We start from the raw sequence: 14,803 nt of genomic DNA, 5'->3' as shown, positions 1-14,803 counted from the left end.
TAGCTTGCTCAGTTTCCATAACCAAGAAGCTGTATTCAAAGACTGCAGACTAATGCAAGCCTAGGCTTACTTTACCCAATTAGCAAACAGTTATTGTATATCCCTTACGTGATAAGGATAGAATGGGGAAGGGTATAGGAACTACAAGAGGGAAGGTTTCTCAGTGGCCTGGGCACAATGGTAGACATTTTATAAGCACTGTTCTTCCATCATTTCCTATTTTACATATAAATAGATAGAACCTCAAAAGACCTTGCATTCAAACCTAGGATTGCTAACTCCTGAACAGGTAAAGAGCAATTTTATGGGTGGCAATGATGGCTATATAAATGAAAGAAGTGTCCATCGCAGGGTCCCTGGAAGACAAGAAGACCCATCTTCACTCCCACTTAAAGGGCATTATGACCTTTGTCCTTAACACAGTGGGGCTCTTCATCTCTGTCCTGAACCCATCTCTTCCATGACTATGACGTCCTCCTGTTTCCCATCCCACCCTTGCCATTCTGTCTTAGTTCTCTTCCAGATGTCCTATTGTGTCACCGTTTGTACTGCTGGCCCTCTCTAGTTCCCATGGAGTCCACTCATATGTGACACTGAAGATAATTCATGACCAACTATGGAAAATCATATCCAGAGAGGCAGGATGGGACAGACCCATGGTCGAGTGCATAGACCAAGGACTCAGACTTACAGTGAGTAGCCTGGCTATGCCCTCCACTAGGCCTGCGTTGGTTTCCCCATCAACCACAAAAAAAGACATGAACAATGGTACATATAACATCAGTTCTGATGAGAATGAGCTGTGTTAAGGAAGATCAATAACTCAAACACAGCCCATGATATAGGTTTTCTCAGGAACCATTCCAACTACAGAAGGGCATTGGGATTTGTGTTCCTATGCCTCATGATCAGTTTCCTGATGCTGCCTCTCTGACTTAGTTTGGAAACATAAACATGTGCTCTGCCCTAGGTTATCAACTCCACCTTTTATTCTATTGTCATATGACTTCCCACCATGCGTACGTCTACAGTTCCAGCATCAGTAGACTTGCCTCAGGATACTTTTGTTTTGATGGCCTCTGCCCTATATAATCCATTAATAACTGACTGATTTCTACAGATGTCTATAGCTCCACTCATGACCCAGCAGAAGAAATTCTGAAAGGCCCTCTATCCTTCAGCTTCCCCTTAACAGCACTGGCTGGAATGTCTCTACAGAGACTGTAGTATAACTTACCACTCCTTCCAAATTCTATCTTCCCTTCCTTGTCCATGTCCCAGAAGTTAAACTGCTTGACCTCACCTCTACATTTGCATCCTGTGGAGACTCTTCTGCAGGAGACTGGTGTGCACAGTAGTGATCTGTGAAGTGGGGTGCCAACAGCAATGAAAGTCACCAGGACTGATTCCCCAATTGAAAAGCTACTGTGGGTTGAAGAAGCATCTCTATATTTCCCAGATAAGACTTCATAAATGTAGGCATATCTGGACCATATATAGCAGACACCCTGGGAATGCAGATTTCCTCACTCTGCCAGTGGAGACCTGGAAACTATGGAGAGGGAAGACAGACCCACCTTACACCACTCAAAATGCTGATTGCCAGAATTCCCAGGGCTCATCAGAAATGATGTCCACTTTTCCTACACAAATGATCCTATGAGCAATCTTCTCAGAACAGGGAGGCTGTCATCGGGAGCTATGGCTATATTAAGACCTTTCTGCAGCTGGAAATTGTCAGACCAGTTTAACCAACCAACTCAGCCCATGCCTACTGCTGAAACTGGAGCAAGCAGGTTCCTGGTAGCTAACTGCCAGCTGGAGAGGTAATCTTTCTCTGGCTAGAGTCCTGGAGAAGCAGCCTGCTGTATAAATTGGTGGCATTGCTGATTGGTGTAAAACAGGACCTCCTTCAGAACGGGCAGGGGCTGGAGAGATGCTCAATTGGGAAAGTGGGTGCCATGCAAATTCAGATCCCTAGCAGCCACATAGAGATGGCTGTGTGTCTGCCATCATGTGATCTAGAACAGGTAGACACACCCACACAAACACATACAAAGAATACATGCAGAAAGAGCTAGCAAATGTCTCTCAGTGCTCACAGCAGGGCAGCTGTGCTTGGAATATCCTCCTGGGAAAGCTTTCACATTTTTGGAATCAATAGCATCCCACACTTGTTGCACATCTGTTAGGGACCCATTCATGGAAAAAAAAAAATAAAGGAAGAGGGTAAAATAAGACACGCCTTTCTGGAGAGGACTGTACAGTCATTCAGGTTAATCTGCTTCTTGAACCTTTCCAGAAAGCCCTGGAGGAAAAAAAAAAATCACAATGGGCATGAGGTCATCTGCTCATGGCATCACCTCTGCCACTAGAATGTATTGTCATTTAATGTGGTGTTGTTGCAACTCAAAGAAACAGCTCGTTCTCTGAGATGTTGCGTTGAGTCATTTCACTCCCACAGTCCTCTGGGAGTGGAGCCGGAGCTTGTGGTTATTGGATGCACTTCCTTCAGGGCGGGGGTGGGGGTGGGTGGGTGGAGGAGAGTGGGGGGGAGTTGGGGGGGGCAGGGGCGGGGCACAGCAGGCAGGAGTTACTCTCTTCTTGGTTCTGTTTTAATGTGGGCCTGGATGCACAAGGCTAGTTCTGCGGCAGCGTGCGTAACATCCCTCCATTTTATTTCCGGAGACTATGTTAACTCTTCAGCAATTCAGAAAACTTTGCAGTCATCGAAATAGCAAGAAATAAAAGAAGCCGTGCCTGTTCTCATGCCACATACCTTCTATGGGCAATCGTCTGTGTTCATCACAGCAAGGGACATGCACGAAAGCTGTAGAGATGAGCTGATGACTGTCCCAAGGAAAAAATGCTCATGAAGCGATGCGATAGGATTGAGCGTCCATTCTTGGTTTGTCCTCTGGCTCCAGGTGCTAGTGTCAGAAGTTACACCACAAACCAGACAAAATTCCCTCGCATGTACAACTGTGTGTTCAGTTGGCATGTCACAACAGACACTGTTGGTGCCCAAGGACACTACTCGTCCTCATCAGGTCATCTGGTACTTGGTGGGTAGGTATGACATGGCTCTCCCTGGTACTGCATATCAGTCTTCACGGCTCCTGCTTCCTCCCTGGAAAACAACCTGGGAGGAGGAGGAAAGCCTCCAAACTATGGATAAGGCTGCCTTTCTTGAGATAAAGGACTTCGCTTCTCTTCCTCCTCCTCCTCCTCTTCCTCCTTCTCTCTTCCTTCTTCTGTGCTGGAGAATAATGAGCCAACACTTAATGTGACATTTTATTTGGTTTGAAGCATATAGTTTTGATCTCACACATCATATACGAGGTTATGATTGGTTTATAGTAGAAAAGCCTCTTAGGTACATAATTATCAAAATTACCTTTTCTCAAAAGGAACGTTATTATGTTTGTGTACCTGTTACAGTGACAATGTTTGTAATGATACATAGAGCTTCTTTTGTGAAAAAAAATTTTTTTGGAGACTTTTCATACAAGGCAAGTTTGCTAGACAGAAATTCACTTGATGAAATAGACTTTTGTGTTTCAAATTAACCGTGATATTTAATCTAAGAAAGTACATGTAAAATATTATTAACAAAAATGTCACTTGTAAGATACAGTAATAGCTCAGTGGCTTAAAACCCTGACCACAAAGCCAGACTGGCTGTGATGACTTTATACTGAGCAGCTCTAATCATCTGCCTGTCATTAAACTAGGACTAATTCTGATAATGCCTGAGTCACAGAGGAGGATTAAATATGTGAGTCCTAGGAAAGCCCTTAAAGCAATGCCTAGCAATCAGAAAGTTTCAAACAAGTGTTTGTTAAGTAAATTAATATGTTTCAAAAGCACAACTGTTTCATTAAGGCAAATATATGCATCACATCTGTGTACCATGCTAAGATGTTAGAGTGGGGATCTTCTAGTTTTTACATTATTATATTTGCCCACATATTCTACTTTTATAAATTTTTACCTTTACTTATTTATTTTATATTTATTTATTATTTTTATATTTATTTGGAGGGGTCATGGTACACAAATAGTGGTCAGAGGACAATTTGCAACAGTTGGTTCTCTTCTTCTACCAAGCAGGTCCTGAGAACCAAACTCATATCCTCAGCCTTAGACACAAGCAACTTTGCCCCCTGAGCTGTCTACTACTCATACTTGATTTTTAAAAAAGAGCACTAAGCCGGGCGTGGTGGCGCATGCCTTTAATCCCAGCACTCGGGAGGCAGAGGCGGGCGGATCGCTGTGAGTTCGAGGCCAGCCTCGTCTACAAAGTGAGTCCAGGACATCCAAGGCTAACACAGAGAGATCCTGTCTCAAAAAAAAAAAACAAAAGAAATAATAATAATAATAATAAAATAAATAAATAAATAAAATAAAAAAGAGCACTAAACATCCATTAGACTATTTCAGAGGGTGAGAATGTCATGCTTAATGGCCATACATTTGTCTAGCATGACAAAGGCTGTGGGTCTTGTCCCCAACATTGTAAAATAAAAATAAACAAAATGTTTTATAACTGTGCTATAAGGTGACCATGGGGGACCATAGGCAATGCCTTTACAACTATTTATATTGAGGGTTGCAGCATGCCTTGCTAAGATTCAGAACACAATGGTGCTTGCTTTAATTACAATAGAGGGCTGGGTTCATTTATTTGCTTGAATGTTCTGCCTCTTTCTTCTCCCTATTAATATCTGAAAAATAAGAGATTCAGGGTGGGGCAGAAGAAAAAAAGAGAGTTACAGGAAAATAAAATAAAAGAAACCAAAAATTGAGATCACTAGTCTGAACTTAGGACATCGAAAGAATGAAGATACCCCAAGACTTGAGGGAGACGAGTCACTTGCTTGAATTGTTGTCCTTTCTTCTTGTAAATCGTGGTGTTTTGTTGAAATTTCTTTTTCAAGGGGAGACAGACAGAAGCAGACTTCTACCCTCACATGTCCACTCACAAATAGGTTAAGATGAACCTAAATACGTCCAAAGGAGTACAACTGAGCAATTTGAGGGCTTGTTATGGAAAACAAATGAGATTTAGTTTCTCATCTATGTTGAGATTGTGGAGAGTGTGATATAAAAATCCCCCACTTAAACACAGGGTTGTGAGGCTTGGCCAAGGAAAGGCTTCATTTGAGCCCTTGTCTAAATACTGGTTTTCATAGCCAACTTCTATTTACCTTCACTTGTCTAGTCTTTTCTCAGACACTGAAAAGGAACAAAATTATCTTTGCCACCTCTCACAAGATTGGTTCTTAGTTCTTTGGGGTTTTTTTGGTTGGTTGGTTGGTTGGTTGGTTTGGTTTGGGTTGGTCATTTTTGTTTGTTGGTTTGCTTGTTTATTTGATGAATTTAAAACATACACACAATGTTTGCGACTTTGGGGATAATTCAATATTTCTAAACATATGAAACAATGAAAATACATAACAGAAAATGAGCAAGAAAAGGCTGGTGGAGAATAAAGGCAGTCTTAACCAAACTGGTACTGAGCAAGAAAAAAGAAAAAGAAAAAACAAAATCTGTGTTTGATTTCCCTGGGTTGTCCTAACAGAGGTCTACCAACTGTGTGGCCTAACACAAAGATGGTTCTTCCTGGATTCTGGAGTCTGGAAGCCTAGAATCAAGGGCTCAGGTGGACCCTGCTCTTTCCAAACTCCAGCAGAAATCTTTTCTGCCTTTCCAAGGTCCTGGTCAGGGTTGTAAATCTCGGGGTCCCTTAGATTGTCACTGTCTCATTCATTTCTGTCACTGTCATTCTCCTGTGTCTGTCTTCTCATTCTTTTCCATCTTATAAGGATACAAGGTGGGGCTCACCTTGTCCCAATATGCCCTCATCTTAACTAATCACACATGTATGGTTCCCCCTTCAAATAAGTCATTCCTGAAGTGCTGCGGGTTAGTACATCAACACATCTTTTTGAAAGACACAGTTCAACCCACCACATTGAGTAATAGTTATAACAACCAAGACGGTATGTCCCCAATGCACACAGCATCACTCAGCTCCAAACACTGACCTCTCCCTTCTTTTATAGACTGAGAAACTTCTTTAAGAGGTGAAAGCCCTTGACCTAGGCCAGACAGCCAATAAACAGAGTCAGGATTCAGATGAGGATTCCAGAGTCCAACACTTTACTGTAACATTAAACAAGGGAGGGAGCTGAACACCTTCAACACCTCCAGATGGGCACTGGTGCTGCTACATGCATGTGCTTTGTGGTGCTGTCAGTGTCTTTAACTTTATCAAAGTTGCAAGTGGAACAAGAAGAATGGTATGCTGGGTGGGAGCACAAGAAGGACACTATCTTTAAAAGTTTGCTCTACTGGGAGTTCAGATCTCTCTCAAGACAATTACAAACCTCTCATTAGACTTATAACAAATAGCATGAAGACACTTAACATTAAATTGCTGCCTAATAAAATGCTTAAGTACATTGTGACAAGCCAAAATAATATTTATAATACTCCATTCTTACATTCAATGGTATAGCATTTTTTGCAATTCATGCTTTAAATAATTTATATACCAATTTCAATTTCTAAGTATGTAATTATACCACAGCAGTTAAAATTATTTTAACTTGTTTATTATATATACGTGTGTCTGTGTGTGTGTGGGTGTGTGTGTGTGTGTGTGTGTGTGTGTGTGTGTGTAGCACATGCATATGAGAGCCAGCAGAGGCCAGAAGAGAACTCCTGGAACTGGAGTTACAAGCAATGTGAACCACCATTAAGAGCTGAAAACTGAACCCAAATCTTCTGGAAGAATAGCAATTGTTCTTAGCCACTGAGCCATCACATCAGCTCCCTCAATATTTTTATTCACTTGTATTACTGAATCGTTTGATTTTATATAGAAATTTCCCACTTTTGTAAGTAAAAAAAAAATCACATGCTGAAAGTAGAAATTTTCTTTTTAGATATATACTCAATTCAACATTGACATGTTTTAAATAAAAAATAATTGTATAAAATGTTTAAAGCAATATTCATTTTTCAAAATGCATGTTTAGATGTTAATCTTCCCTGTGAAAAGAGCAGGCATGTGTCAGATTAGTCAGCAATAGAAGACTCCTTGTCTTTGTGCTATGTAGTGTCAGACCATGCTGGACAGTTAGAGGATGTAGCTCGGCTGGAAGAGTGCATGCCTAGGATGTAGAAGGTCTTGGGTTTGATGTCCAAGACCACATACAGTGGATATGATGGTCCAGCTCTCTAATTTTTGCACTTGGGAGGAAAAGGCAGGAGAATCAGGAGTTCATTATCATCTTTGTGTATATCATGAGTTCGAGGCCAGCCTGAGCTACAGAAGACCGTAGTAAAGCTAAAACCACTACAAATAAAACCAGAACAAGAAACAAACACCAGAAGATAAACTGAGGTCCAAATCAACACAGTGCATTTCTTTTTCTTGGCCCTCATGCCAGCCAGTACTAAAAATCCCAGCTTATATGCATACATATGCATATGGAAACTATTATATTTTCAGAGATCAAGTACAGAGCTAAACGTATGCTGGACACATGCTCTGCCACTGACCTATGCCCAGTCCAAGCTGGCTATGCACTGCCTCTAAGAGACTGACCATTCTATTCCTTGTCAAAGGTGTTTCTTTGACATGCCTACATAAATTTTTACTTCCAGAAACTATTCGAACAGATCACCAGAATGCATTTCTTTAATGGTATCATCAAAAAAAAAAAAAAATATATATATATATATATATATATATATATATATATATATATATGTTGTAGTTGTGTGTGTGTGTGTGTGTGTGTGTGTGTGTGTGTGTGTGTGTGTGTGTGTAATCGAAGTAATAGCAAATGTGTTCATCAAATAGGTACCCAGCCTTGGCATGCTGTTCTAGGCACAGGCCTCATTAGCTCATGGTGTGAGCTCTGAGTGTAAGCTTGAGGGAACCCAGAGACCCAGCTGCCTTTCTTGCTTTCTCCACCCAGTGCTCTTCCTCCTGGTGGCTGCAGGCAGGGCCCCTGAAGTCTATTTGACCTCCCACATATTCACATGCCGCCTTTGTTACCAGTGGCACAAAGCTGAATTGTAACACGTCTTTTTATTGGAGAAAGTCTACCTTTAGTCATCCCTTTAAAAAGTTATGGTCTTTTAAGTTCCTTCATTCAGCTCAGTACTTGTCGGCAAGAATTATGTTGGAGACATGGGGGCCAAGACTGGATGTATATCATATATATATCATATATATGATGCCATCCTGCCCTTTTCTATACCTGAGCACATAGTCAGGAAAGAAAGCTCAGCCAAAAAGTTGATATAGCTCAGGAAATACCAGGACTACAGAGAGCATACGCCTAACCTAAGCCTGTCAGTAAGAATTTACTAGTCAGAGAAAACAAAAAGTAGCTCTTGGAGCGAAAGAGGGCAAAAGCAACCTGATTCTTGGGATCTGATTGAAAACTGGAATCTGACCTTCCAAGAGAAGCGACTGAGAACTCAGTGTAGACTCTGACCTGTATCCACTTGGATTGCTGGACAGAATACTGAGAACCATGAGTAAATGTTTGGGGGGGGATGTATGATGTGTGCACATGAATGTGCGTTTATAATGCATGCGTATGTATGCTGTCATCCATCTCCTTTAAGGACAGTGTTAACTACTCTTTAGAGATGAGACAAAGCAGTGACAGGATTGCAACTGGTTTGCTCATCAAAAAGCTTTGCATCGCTCAGGAAAGAGTTGCAGTTCACAGAGTCCTTGCTTCACCCCAGTGAATCATGTTTCTTGGTCTAAGCACTACTGACATCTGGGGCAGTATAAATGCTTACCTTGGTCACTGTAGGTCATTTAGTGGCATCTTTGGCCTCTGTTCACTAGGTGTCAATAACAACGTTCCTCATCCCCTACTTAGGATACCCAAAATGTTCTCAGATACCAACAAATGTCCAAGAGCTCAATGTTGTGTACTAGTTCCGAGTTATTACACTAAATGATCCTATCTGTATACAACTCTTATGAAAATGTAAATATCTATAGTTGTGCTTATGCATATATAATGGTTTCATTCTTTGGATATAAATTTATGTTTTCACCCATTTGCCCCCTCTCTTTGTAAAATTTAATTAATTAGAAAGCATATATATATATATATATATATATATTTTTTTTTTTTTTTTTTAAGAACATTTGGGGAATAAATCCATAAATACATCTCTTTGAGATCACTCAGTGAGTGTCTTGGGGTTTTTGGTTTTTGCAAGCATATTGCCTTTTACATTTTCAAATAGAAATAAAACACTGGGCAAACAACATTATTAGGAGCATTGTCTACACAGGAATGATGGCCCACATCTTTAATCTCAGCACTTTGGAGGCAGTTCACAGCCAGCCTGTCTACCTAGCAAGTTCCAGAACAGACATGGCTACATAGATTGACCCTGTCTCAGACGGACAGACAGAGAAGCATATTCTATGCCATTATTTCAAAATGGCTTTAAAGACTATCACTCAAACATATATATGTTTGCCACATAAAAATATATCAATCCTTATTTTTTTTAACATTTTTAATGTTTCTGTATTAGGAGTACATTATTATAAGTGTGTGTGTGTGTGTGTGTGTGTGTGTGTGTGTGTGTGTGTGTGTGTGTTCATGTCTGTGTGCTCCTACGTGAACAGGTTTTTGTTCAAGCCAGAGATCAATGTTGGTTGTCTTTCTTGATTTTCCTTAGCCATTTATTTTTGTTTGTTTGTTTGAGACAGAGTTTCACTGAACCCACAACTCACAGACTCATCTTGGTTGCCAGCACACTTCGAGGATCCTCCTGCATTCCTCACACAGTGCTGTACTTCAGGCACTCATCTGCTACCTGGCTCTTTAAGTGGGTTCTTGGAATCTGAACTCAGGTCCCCATGTTCTCACAAGCACTTTCCTGGTGGAGCCATCTCCCCAGCCCAGTGCCTTTGTTGTAAGTGGTACATTGTTGGATATTAGTGGATATCTCAGGTTATTTCTGAAACACAAACCCCCTAAGTTGAGATGGTGGGTGAAATAAGCTTATTGTCACACTGTCATACTGAGTTACACTGTTGGCAGAGAAAGTGAAAGAATTTATGTCCCTAACCCTTGCCAGCTTGAAGATGTTTGTTGTCACCTTTACCAATTTTGATATTTAAGTGTTTCAACTATGTTATGATTTAATTTGCTAATTTATATTGTAAGATATTTAGCTGTTTTGTAACTTGCTTGTATACATTGGAATTTTTGTAATTGAAAAAAAATACCTAGGAATGTGATATGTTTACTCAAATGCCATATCATTTTTTTCTCCCAAGTTTGTCCTTTCTTTTCATTGATAGCAATATAATTGGTCTTTAAAATCAGTGTAATGTCACAGTCCAAAGAGTAATTGCACTGTGATTTTATATCAAATCCTGATGACTCCAAAACTTATTGGTGGGACTCTGGCATTGATACTGAGCTGCCTCATCTGAGATTAGTGCTTTGCTAAGGTCTCTCAGTAAGATACTTTCGCCATAAAAGACCCACCCACTTTAAATCAGTCCTATAGTGTTTGGTTCCTGTTAGGTAGGATTTATTTTCCATTGTGTTTCCTAACTGGGTATTTTGCCATGTTCTCTCTTCTTTAATAGAGTCTCTATTTCTAAATAGCATCTTGGTCCTTGCACACAGGGGGTATTCGAAGATCATGGAAGTTGTTTTTAATGTCTCTAAGTTTGCAAATTTTCATTTTAAGAACGGTTAATCTGTGGACAATTTGTGTGTGTGTGTGTGTGTGTGTGTGTGTGTGTGTGTGTGTTAGGGATTGAGCTCAGGGTTTTGTTCATACTAGGCAAATGGTTTACCACTGAGTTACACCACCATGAGAATACTTTTTGAAGAAATCTGCCTAAATCCATATTCTTCATTTTCTTTTGTTTCATGTTGTAGGGCACTTATGTATTATAATACATAGTACACTGATAAAAGCATATTTAAAAATAGAGCATACTGATACATTAAACTAAGTTCTTTGAGCAATTTAATAAAATGAACACTAAAATAAAAATTAGAAAATGGAAATGAAAGTGTATGTACTATTCGGTAATGTAAAATGCCTCATTTAAACACCAGTGACTGAAACTTAAGTAACTATTTATAAAATGATATAGATTCTGAATTGTATGAAATTCAGAAGGTGGTAGAATATCAGCATGTACTGTATTGAGGGGATGGTTGATAGGTTAAAAACCAGAATTCGTTCAAGAAATCCATTTCATGAAGCTTCATTTACTTACAGTTCTGCCTCGTAGAGAATTTTTGGTGCCTAGACCTGACATTTTTTATAATTAGCACAGTGGACACTTTATGCAAAGGACTGTGACTAAAGGGATTTCAGGAACTTGAAAGCAGTTTAGCCAGGCTAAGCGTTCCTTTTGCAATCTTTACACTAGTAAATTGCCTGGCATTTGAGTCCTTTTACTCTTCGTGTGGAGAGGAAAGATACAGCAGCTTCAGGTCCCTACCACGGTACAGTTTTATGGTATTTATTGCCTCTCAGAGAAGGTGTTTTTAAATCACCAACAACCTACGTAACCTTGAATAAATCACTTTCTCTCTCCGGACTTGTTTCCTCACTCACGACAGGAGGCTAGAATCGATGCTTGTGCAATAAAATTCCCTTTCCCTCCAAAATGCCAAAGCTGTGGGTTGCTCAATCCCTACTAAGTGTTCATACCCAGAAATTTATACTTTGCACATTCAGAATAGATGAATTCATATATTCACATATCAAGTGGATGGGACTAGAGAGATGGCTCAGTGGTTAAGAGCACTGGCTGTTCTTCCGGAAGACCAGAGTTCAGTTCCCAGCACCCACACGGTGGCCCACAACGGTCTGTTGCTCTAGTTCCAGGGGATCTGGCACCCTCACACCGACAGGTGCAGGCAAAACACCAAGGCACATAAAATAAATATTAAATAAATTATTTTCAAAAGGAAATATAAAGCAAGAGGTTAAAAATCTTAAAGCCTTTACTTCCTACCAGGATTGATACAGTAGATGAGACCAGGCCATCGCTAAAACCTCTACCAAGCTGGACAATGAATCATTCCAGAGACCAGAAGATGGGCCTTGACTGCTGGATAAGTCATATGATGGGGTCCATAATCCACTCTGCTGGAGGACAGGTTTCCATCTACCCAGAGAACTAAGGATCCAGACAGTGGGTGGCATAAAATATTAAAAACAGGATCACCTCAACATAGAGCAGAAGAGTACAGTTTAAATGAGGGACTAAGATGACTAGCTTAAATCCAAGCATACTTTCCTTTGCAAATTGAGTTACATTTTCTCCCCTGGTACTCAGAAGAGGTGGCAAAGTGGGGAGAGTTAGTCCTGGTCTTGCTCCCCGTCTTCAGGGGAAAGCTTACAGCATTTCCCATTGGCCATGCCACTGACTGTGAGTTTTTTCATGCATGGCCTTTGAAATTTGGAGAAAGCTGCTTTCTAACTCTAGCTATTTGAGTTCACAGACAGCAGTCTTTCCGTATAAAACCCTGTGGAATCCACAAGCACACCTGCTCAAGCTGAAAACAAGTCCCTCAAATTTACTAGATGCAAAATCAGCATGCAGAAGTCAGCCTTGCATCTCTATATTATCAACGAGCAATATCAAAAGAAGAAATTAAGATAATTCCACTTCAAATAGCATCAAAAGAATAAATATTAATACTTGAGTAGAAGTTTTAGCCCAAGAGGTATAAGTCATGTACAATGAAAACTATAAAAGGAAATCTGCTAGAAGAAACAAAGGAAAATGAAAATACCAGTCTGTGATGATGGATTAAAAGACATTATTGAGATAATAATATTCCCTGGAGTGATCTACAGATTTAGTGAACTTCCTATCAAAATTTCAATGGCATTTTTACATAAACAGGAAGGTCTGTAGTATTGCTCTTTGCTCCTCCTGGGTTCCAGAAACAGCAACATCTTCCTGTGCAGATTCACTCTTATCCACAGGGTAAATGGATTTTTACCACATTGGGCTCCTGATTATCAGAGATGCCTTCAATATAGCAAAGCACATATTGTTGCCATCCATGACCCTTCACTGGCCTCAACTCCATGATCTACATGTTCAAGTCTGACTTTACCTATGGCAAGTTCCAGAGCACAGTCAAGGTTCCTAAGGACAGGAAGCTTGTAATCAATTGGAAGGCCATCTCCATCTTCCAGGAAAGAGATCCCACCAACACCATATGGGATAATTCTCACACCCAGTATATGTGGTAGAGCATACTGGTGTATTTACTACCATAAAGAAGGAAGGAGCCCACTTCAAGGTTGGAGCCAAGAGCGTCATTATCTCTGTCCCTTCTGCTGATGCCACCATGTTTGTGGTGGGGGTGAACCACAAGAAGTATGACAACTCACACAAAATTGTCAGCAATGCTTCCTGCACCACTAATTGCTTAGCCCCACTGGCCAAGGGAATCCATGACAACGTTGGCAGTGTTGAAATTCTCTTGACCGTCTATGCCATCACTGACACCCAGAAGAGTGTGGAGTATAATGGTCACAGGGCTGCCCAAACCATCATCCCTGCATCCACTGGTGCTGCCAACCTCGTGGGTAAGGTCATCCCAGAGCTGAATGAGCATACTGGCATGGCCTTCTGTGTTCCTACCACCGATGTGTCCTTCATAGATCTGTTATGTCACCTGGAGAAAGCTGCCAAGTACTATGACATCAAGAAGGTGGTGAAGCAGGCATCCGAGGGCCCACTAAAGGGCTTGCTGGACTACACTAAGGACTCTTGTGACTTTCACAGTGATGGCCACTTTTCCACTTTTGATGCTGGGCTGGACATTGTGTTCAGTGACAACTTTGTAAAATGCATTTCCTGGTAGGACAATGAACACACGTACAGCAACAGAGTGGTGGGTCTCATGGCCTATGTGGCCTTCAAGGAGTAAGAATTCCTGGACCACACACCTCAGCAAGAAGATGAGAGCAAGAGAGAGGCCTTTGGCGGCTGAGGAGTCCCTATTTCATCTCAGTGCCCAACATTGAGTACCTGTCCTCACAGTTACCATCCCAGATTCCCAAAAGAAGAGGAGTAGTTTAGGTAGTCCTACTCTACTGAATACCATCAATACAATAAAGTACACTGCACCAAATAAAATAAAAAAACAGAAAGAAAAGAAAAAGGAATAAAGTTCGTACTATCATTCATGTGGATTTTAAAAGGACCATGAACAGATTAAGAATAATTTTGAAAATAAAGACCCAAATTACAACATTCAGACTTCCCCAATTATAAATTCACTAAAGCTACTATAATCAGAACAGTATGGCACTTACACAAAGACTAACATAGAGACTAATGGAATGGCATAGAAAATTTAGAAACCCACCATCACCAGTAAGGTCAATTGTATTTCACCAAAGGTTCAAAGCAATTAAACACAGAAAGGGTATTCCTTGAATAGGTGCAGTTGGGGAGACTGTGTAACTACCTACAACTCAATGAAGTTGGCATCTATATTATGTAAATTTTAACTTAAAATGGAACATGACTAAAACTTAACAGTAAAATTAAGTCAAATTTATTGGCGCAATCCATCATATGTCCTGAATGCTCTTTTAATGTGTATAAGTCTGGAGCAATATCCTTGCATTTAATATAATCATAATGTATATTCTGTTTATGATTTGTTAAGTCTATTAATCTTCCCGAGGTCTGTATATCTGTTTTCTTTTTCATGGAGTTTGTTGTTATCTAAATTAT

The 14,803-nt window shown here is 40.3% G+C and overlaps 1 protein-coding gene across 1 annotated transcript; it reads left to right on the top strand.

Moving 5' to 3' along the window:
• Nucleotides 1-13,403: 13,403 nt before the first annotated feature.
• On the top strand, nt 13,404-13,922 carry LOC311595793 (glyceraldehyde-3-phosphate dehydrogenase-like; the record flags this gene model as incomplete). Its single annotated transcript, XM_084778757.1, has 1 exon — nt 13,404-13,922. One exon carries the CDS (start codon nt 13,404-13,406, stop codon nt 13,920-13,922), a length of 519 nt encoding a protein of 172 aa, XP_084634883.1.
• Nucleotides 13,923-14,803: the final 881 nt, after the last annotated feature.

The sequence above is a fragment of the Acomys minous genome, assembly GCF_964271855.1.
Source record: "Acomys minous genome assembly, chromosome: 4".
Taxonomy (NCBI): domain Eukaryota; kingdom Metazoa; phylum Chordata; class Mammalia; order Rodentia; family Muridae; genus Acomys; species Acomys minous.
Note: the sequence above shows the minus strand (reverse complement) of the source record. Positions and strands in the feature narration are given on the sequence as shown.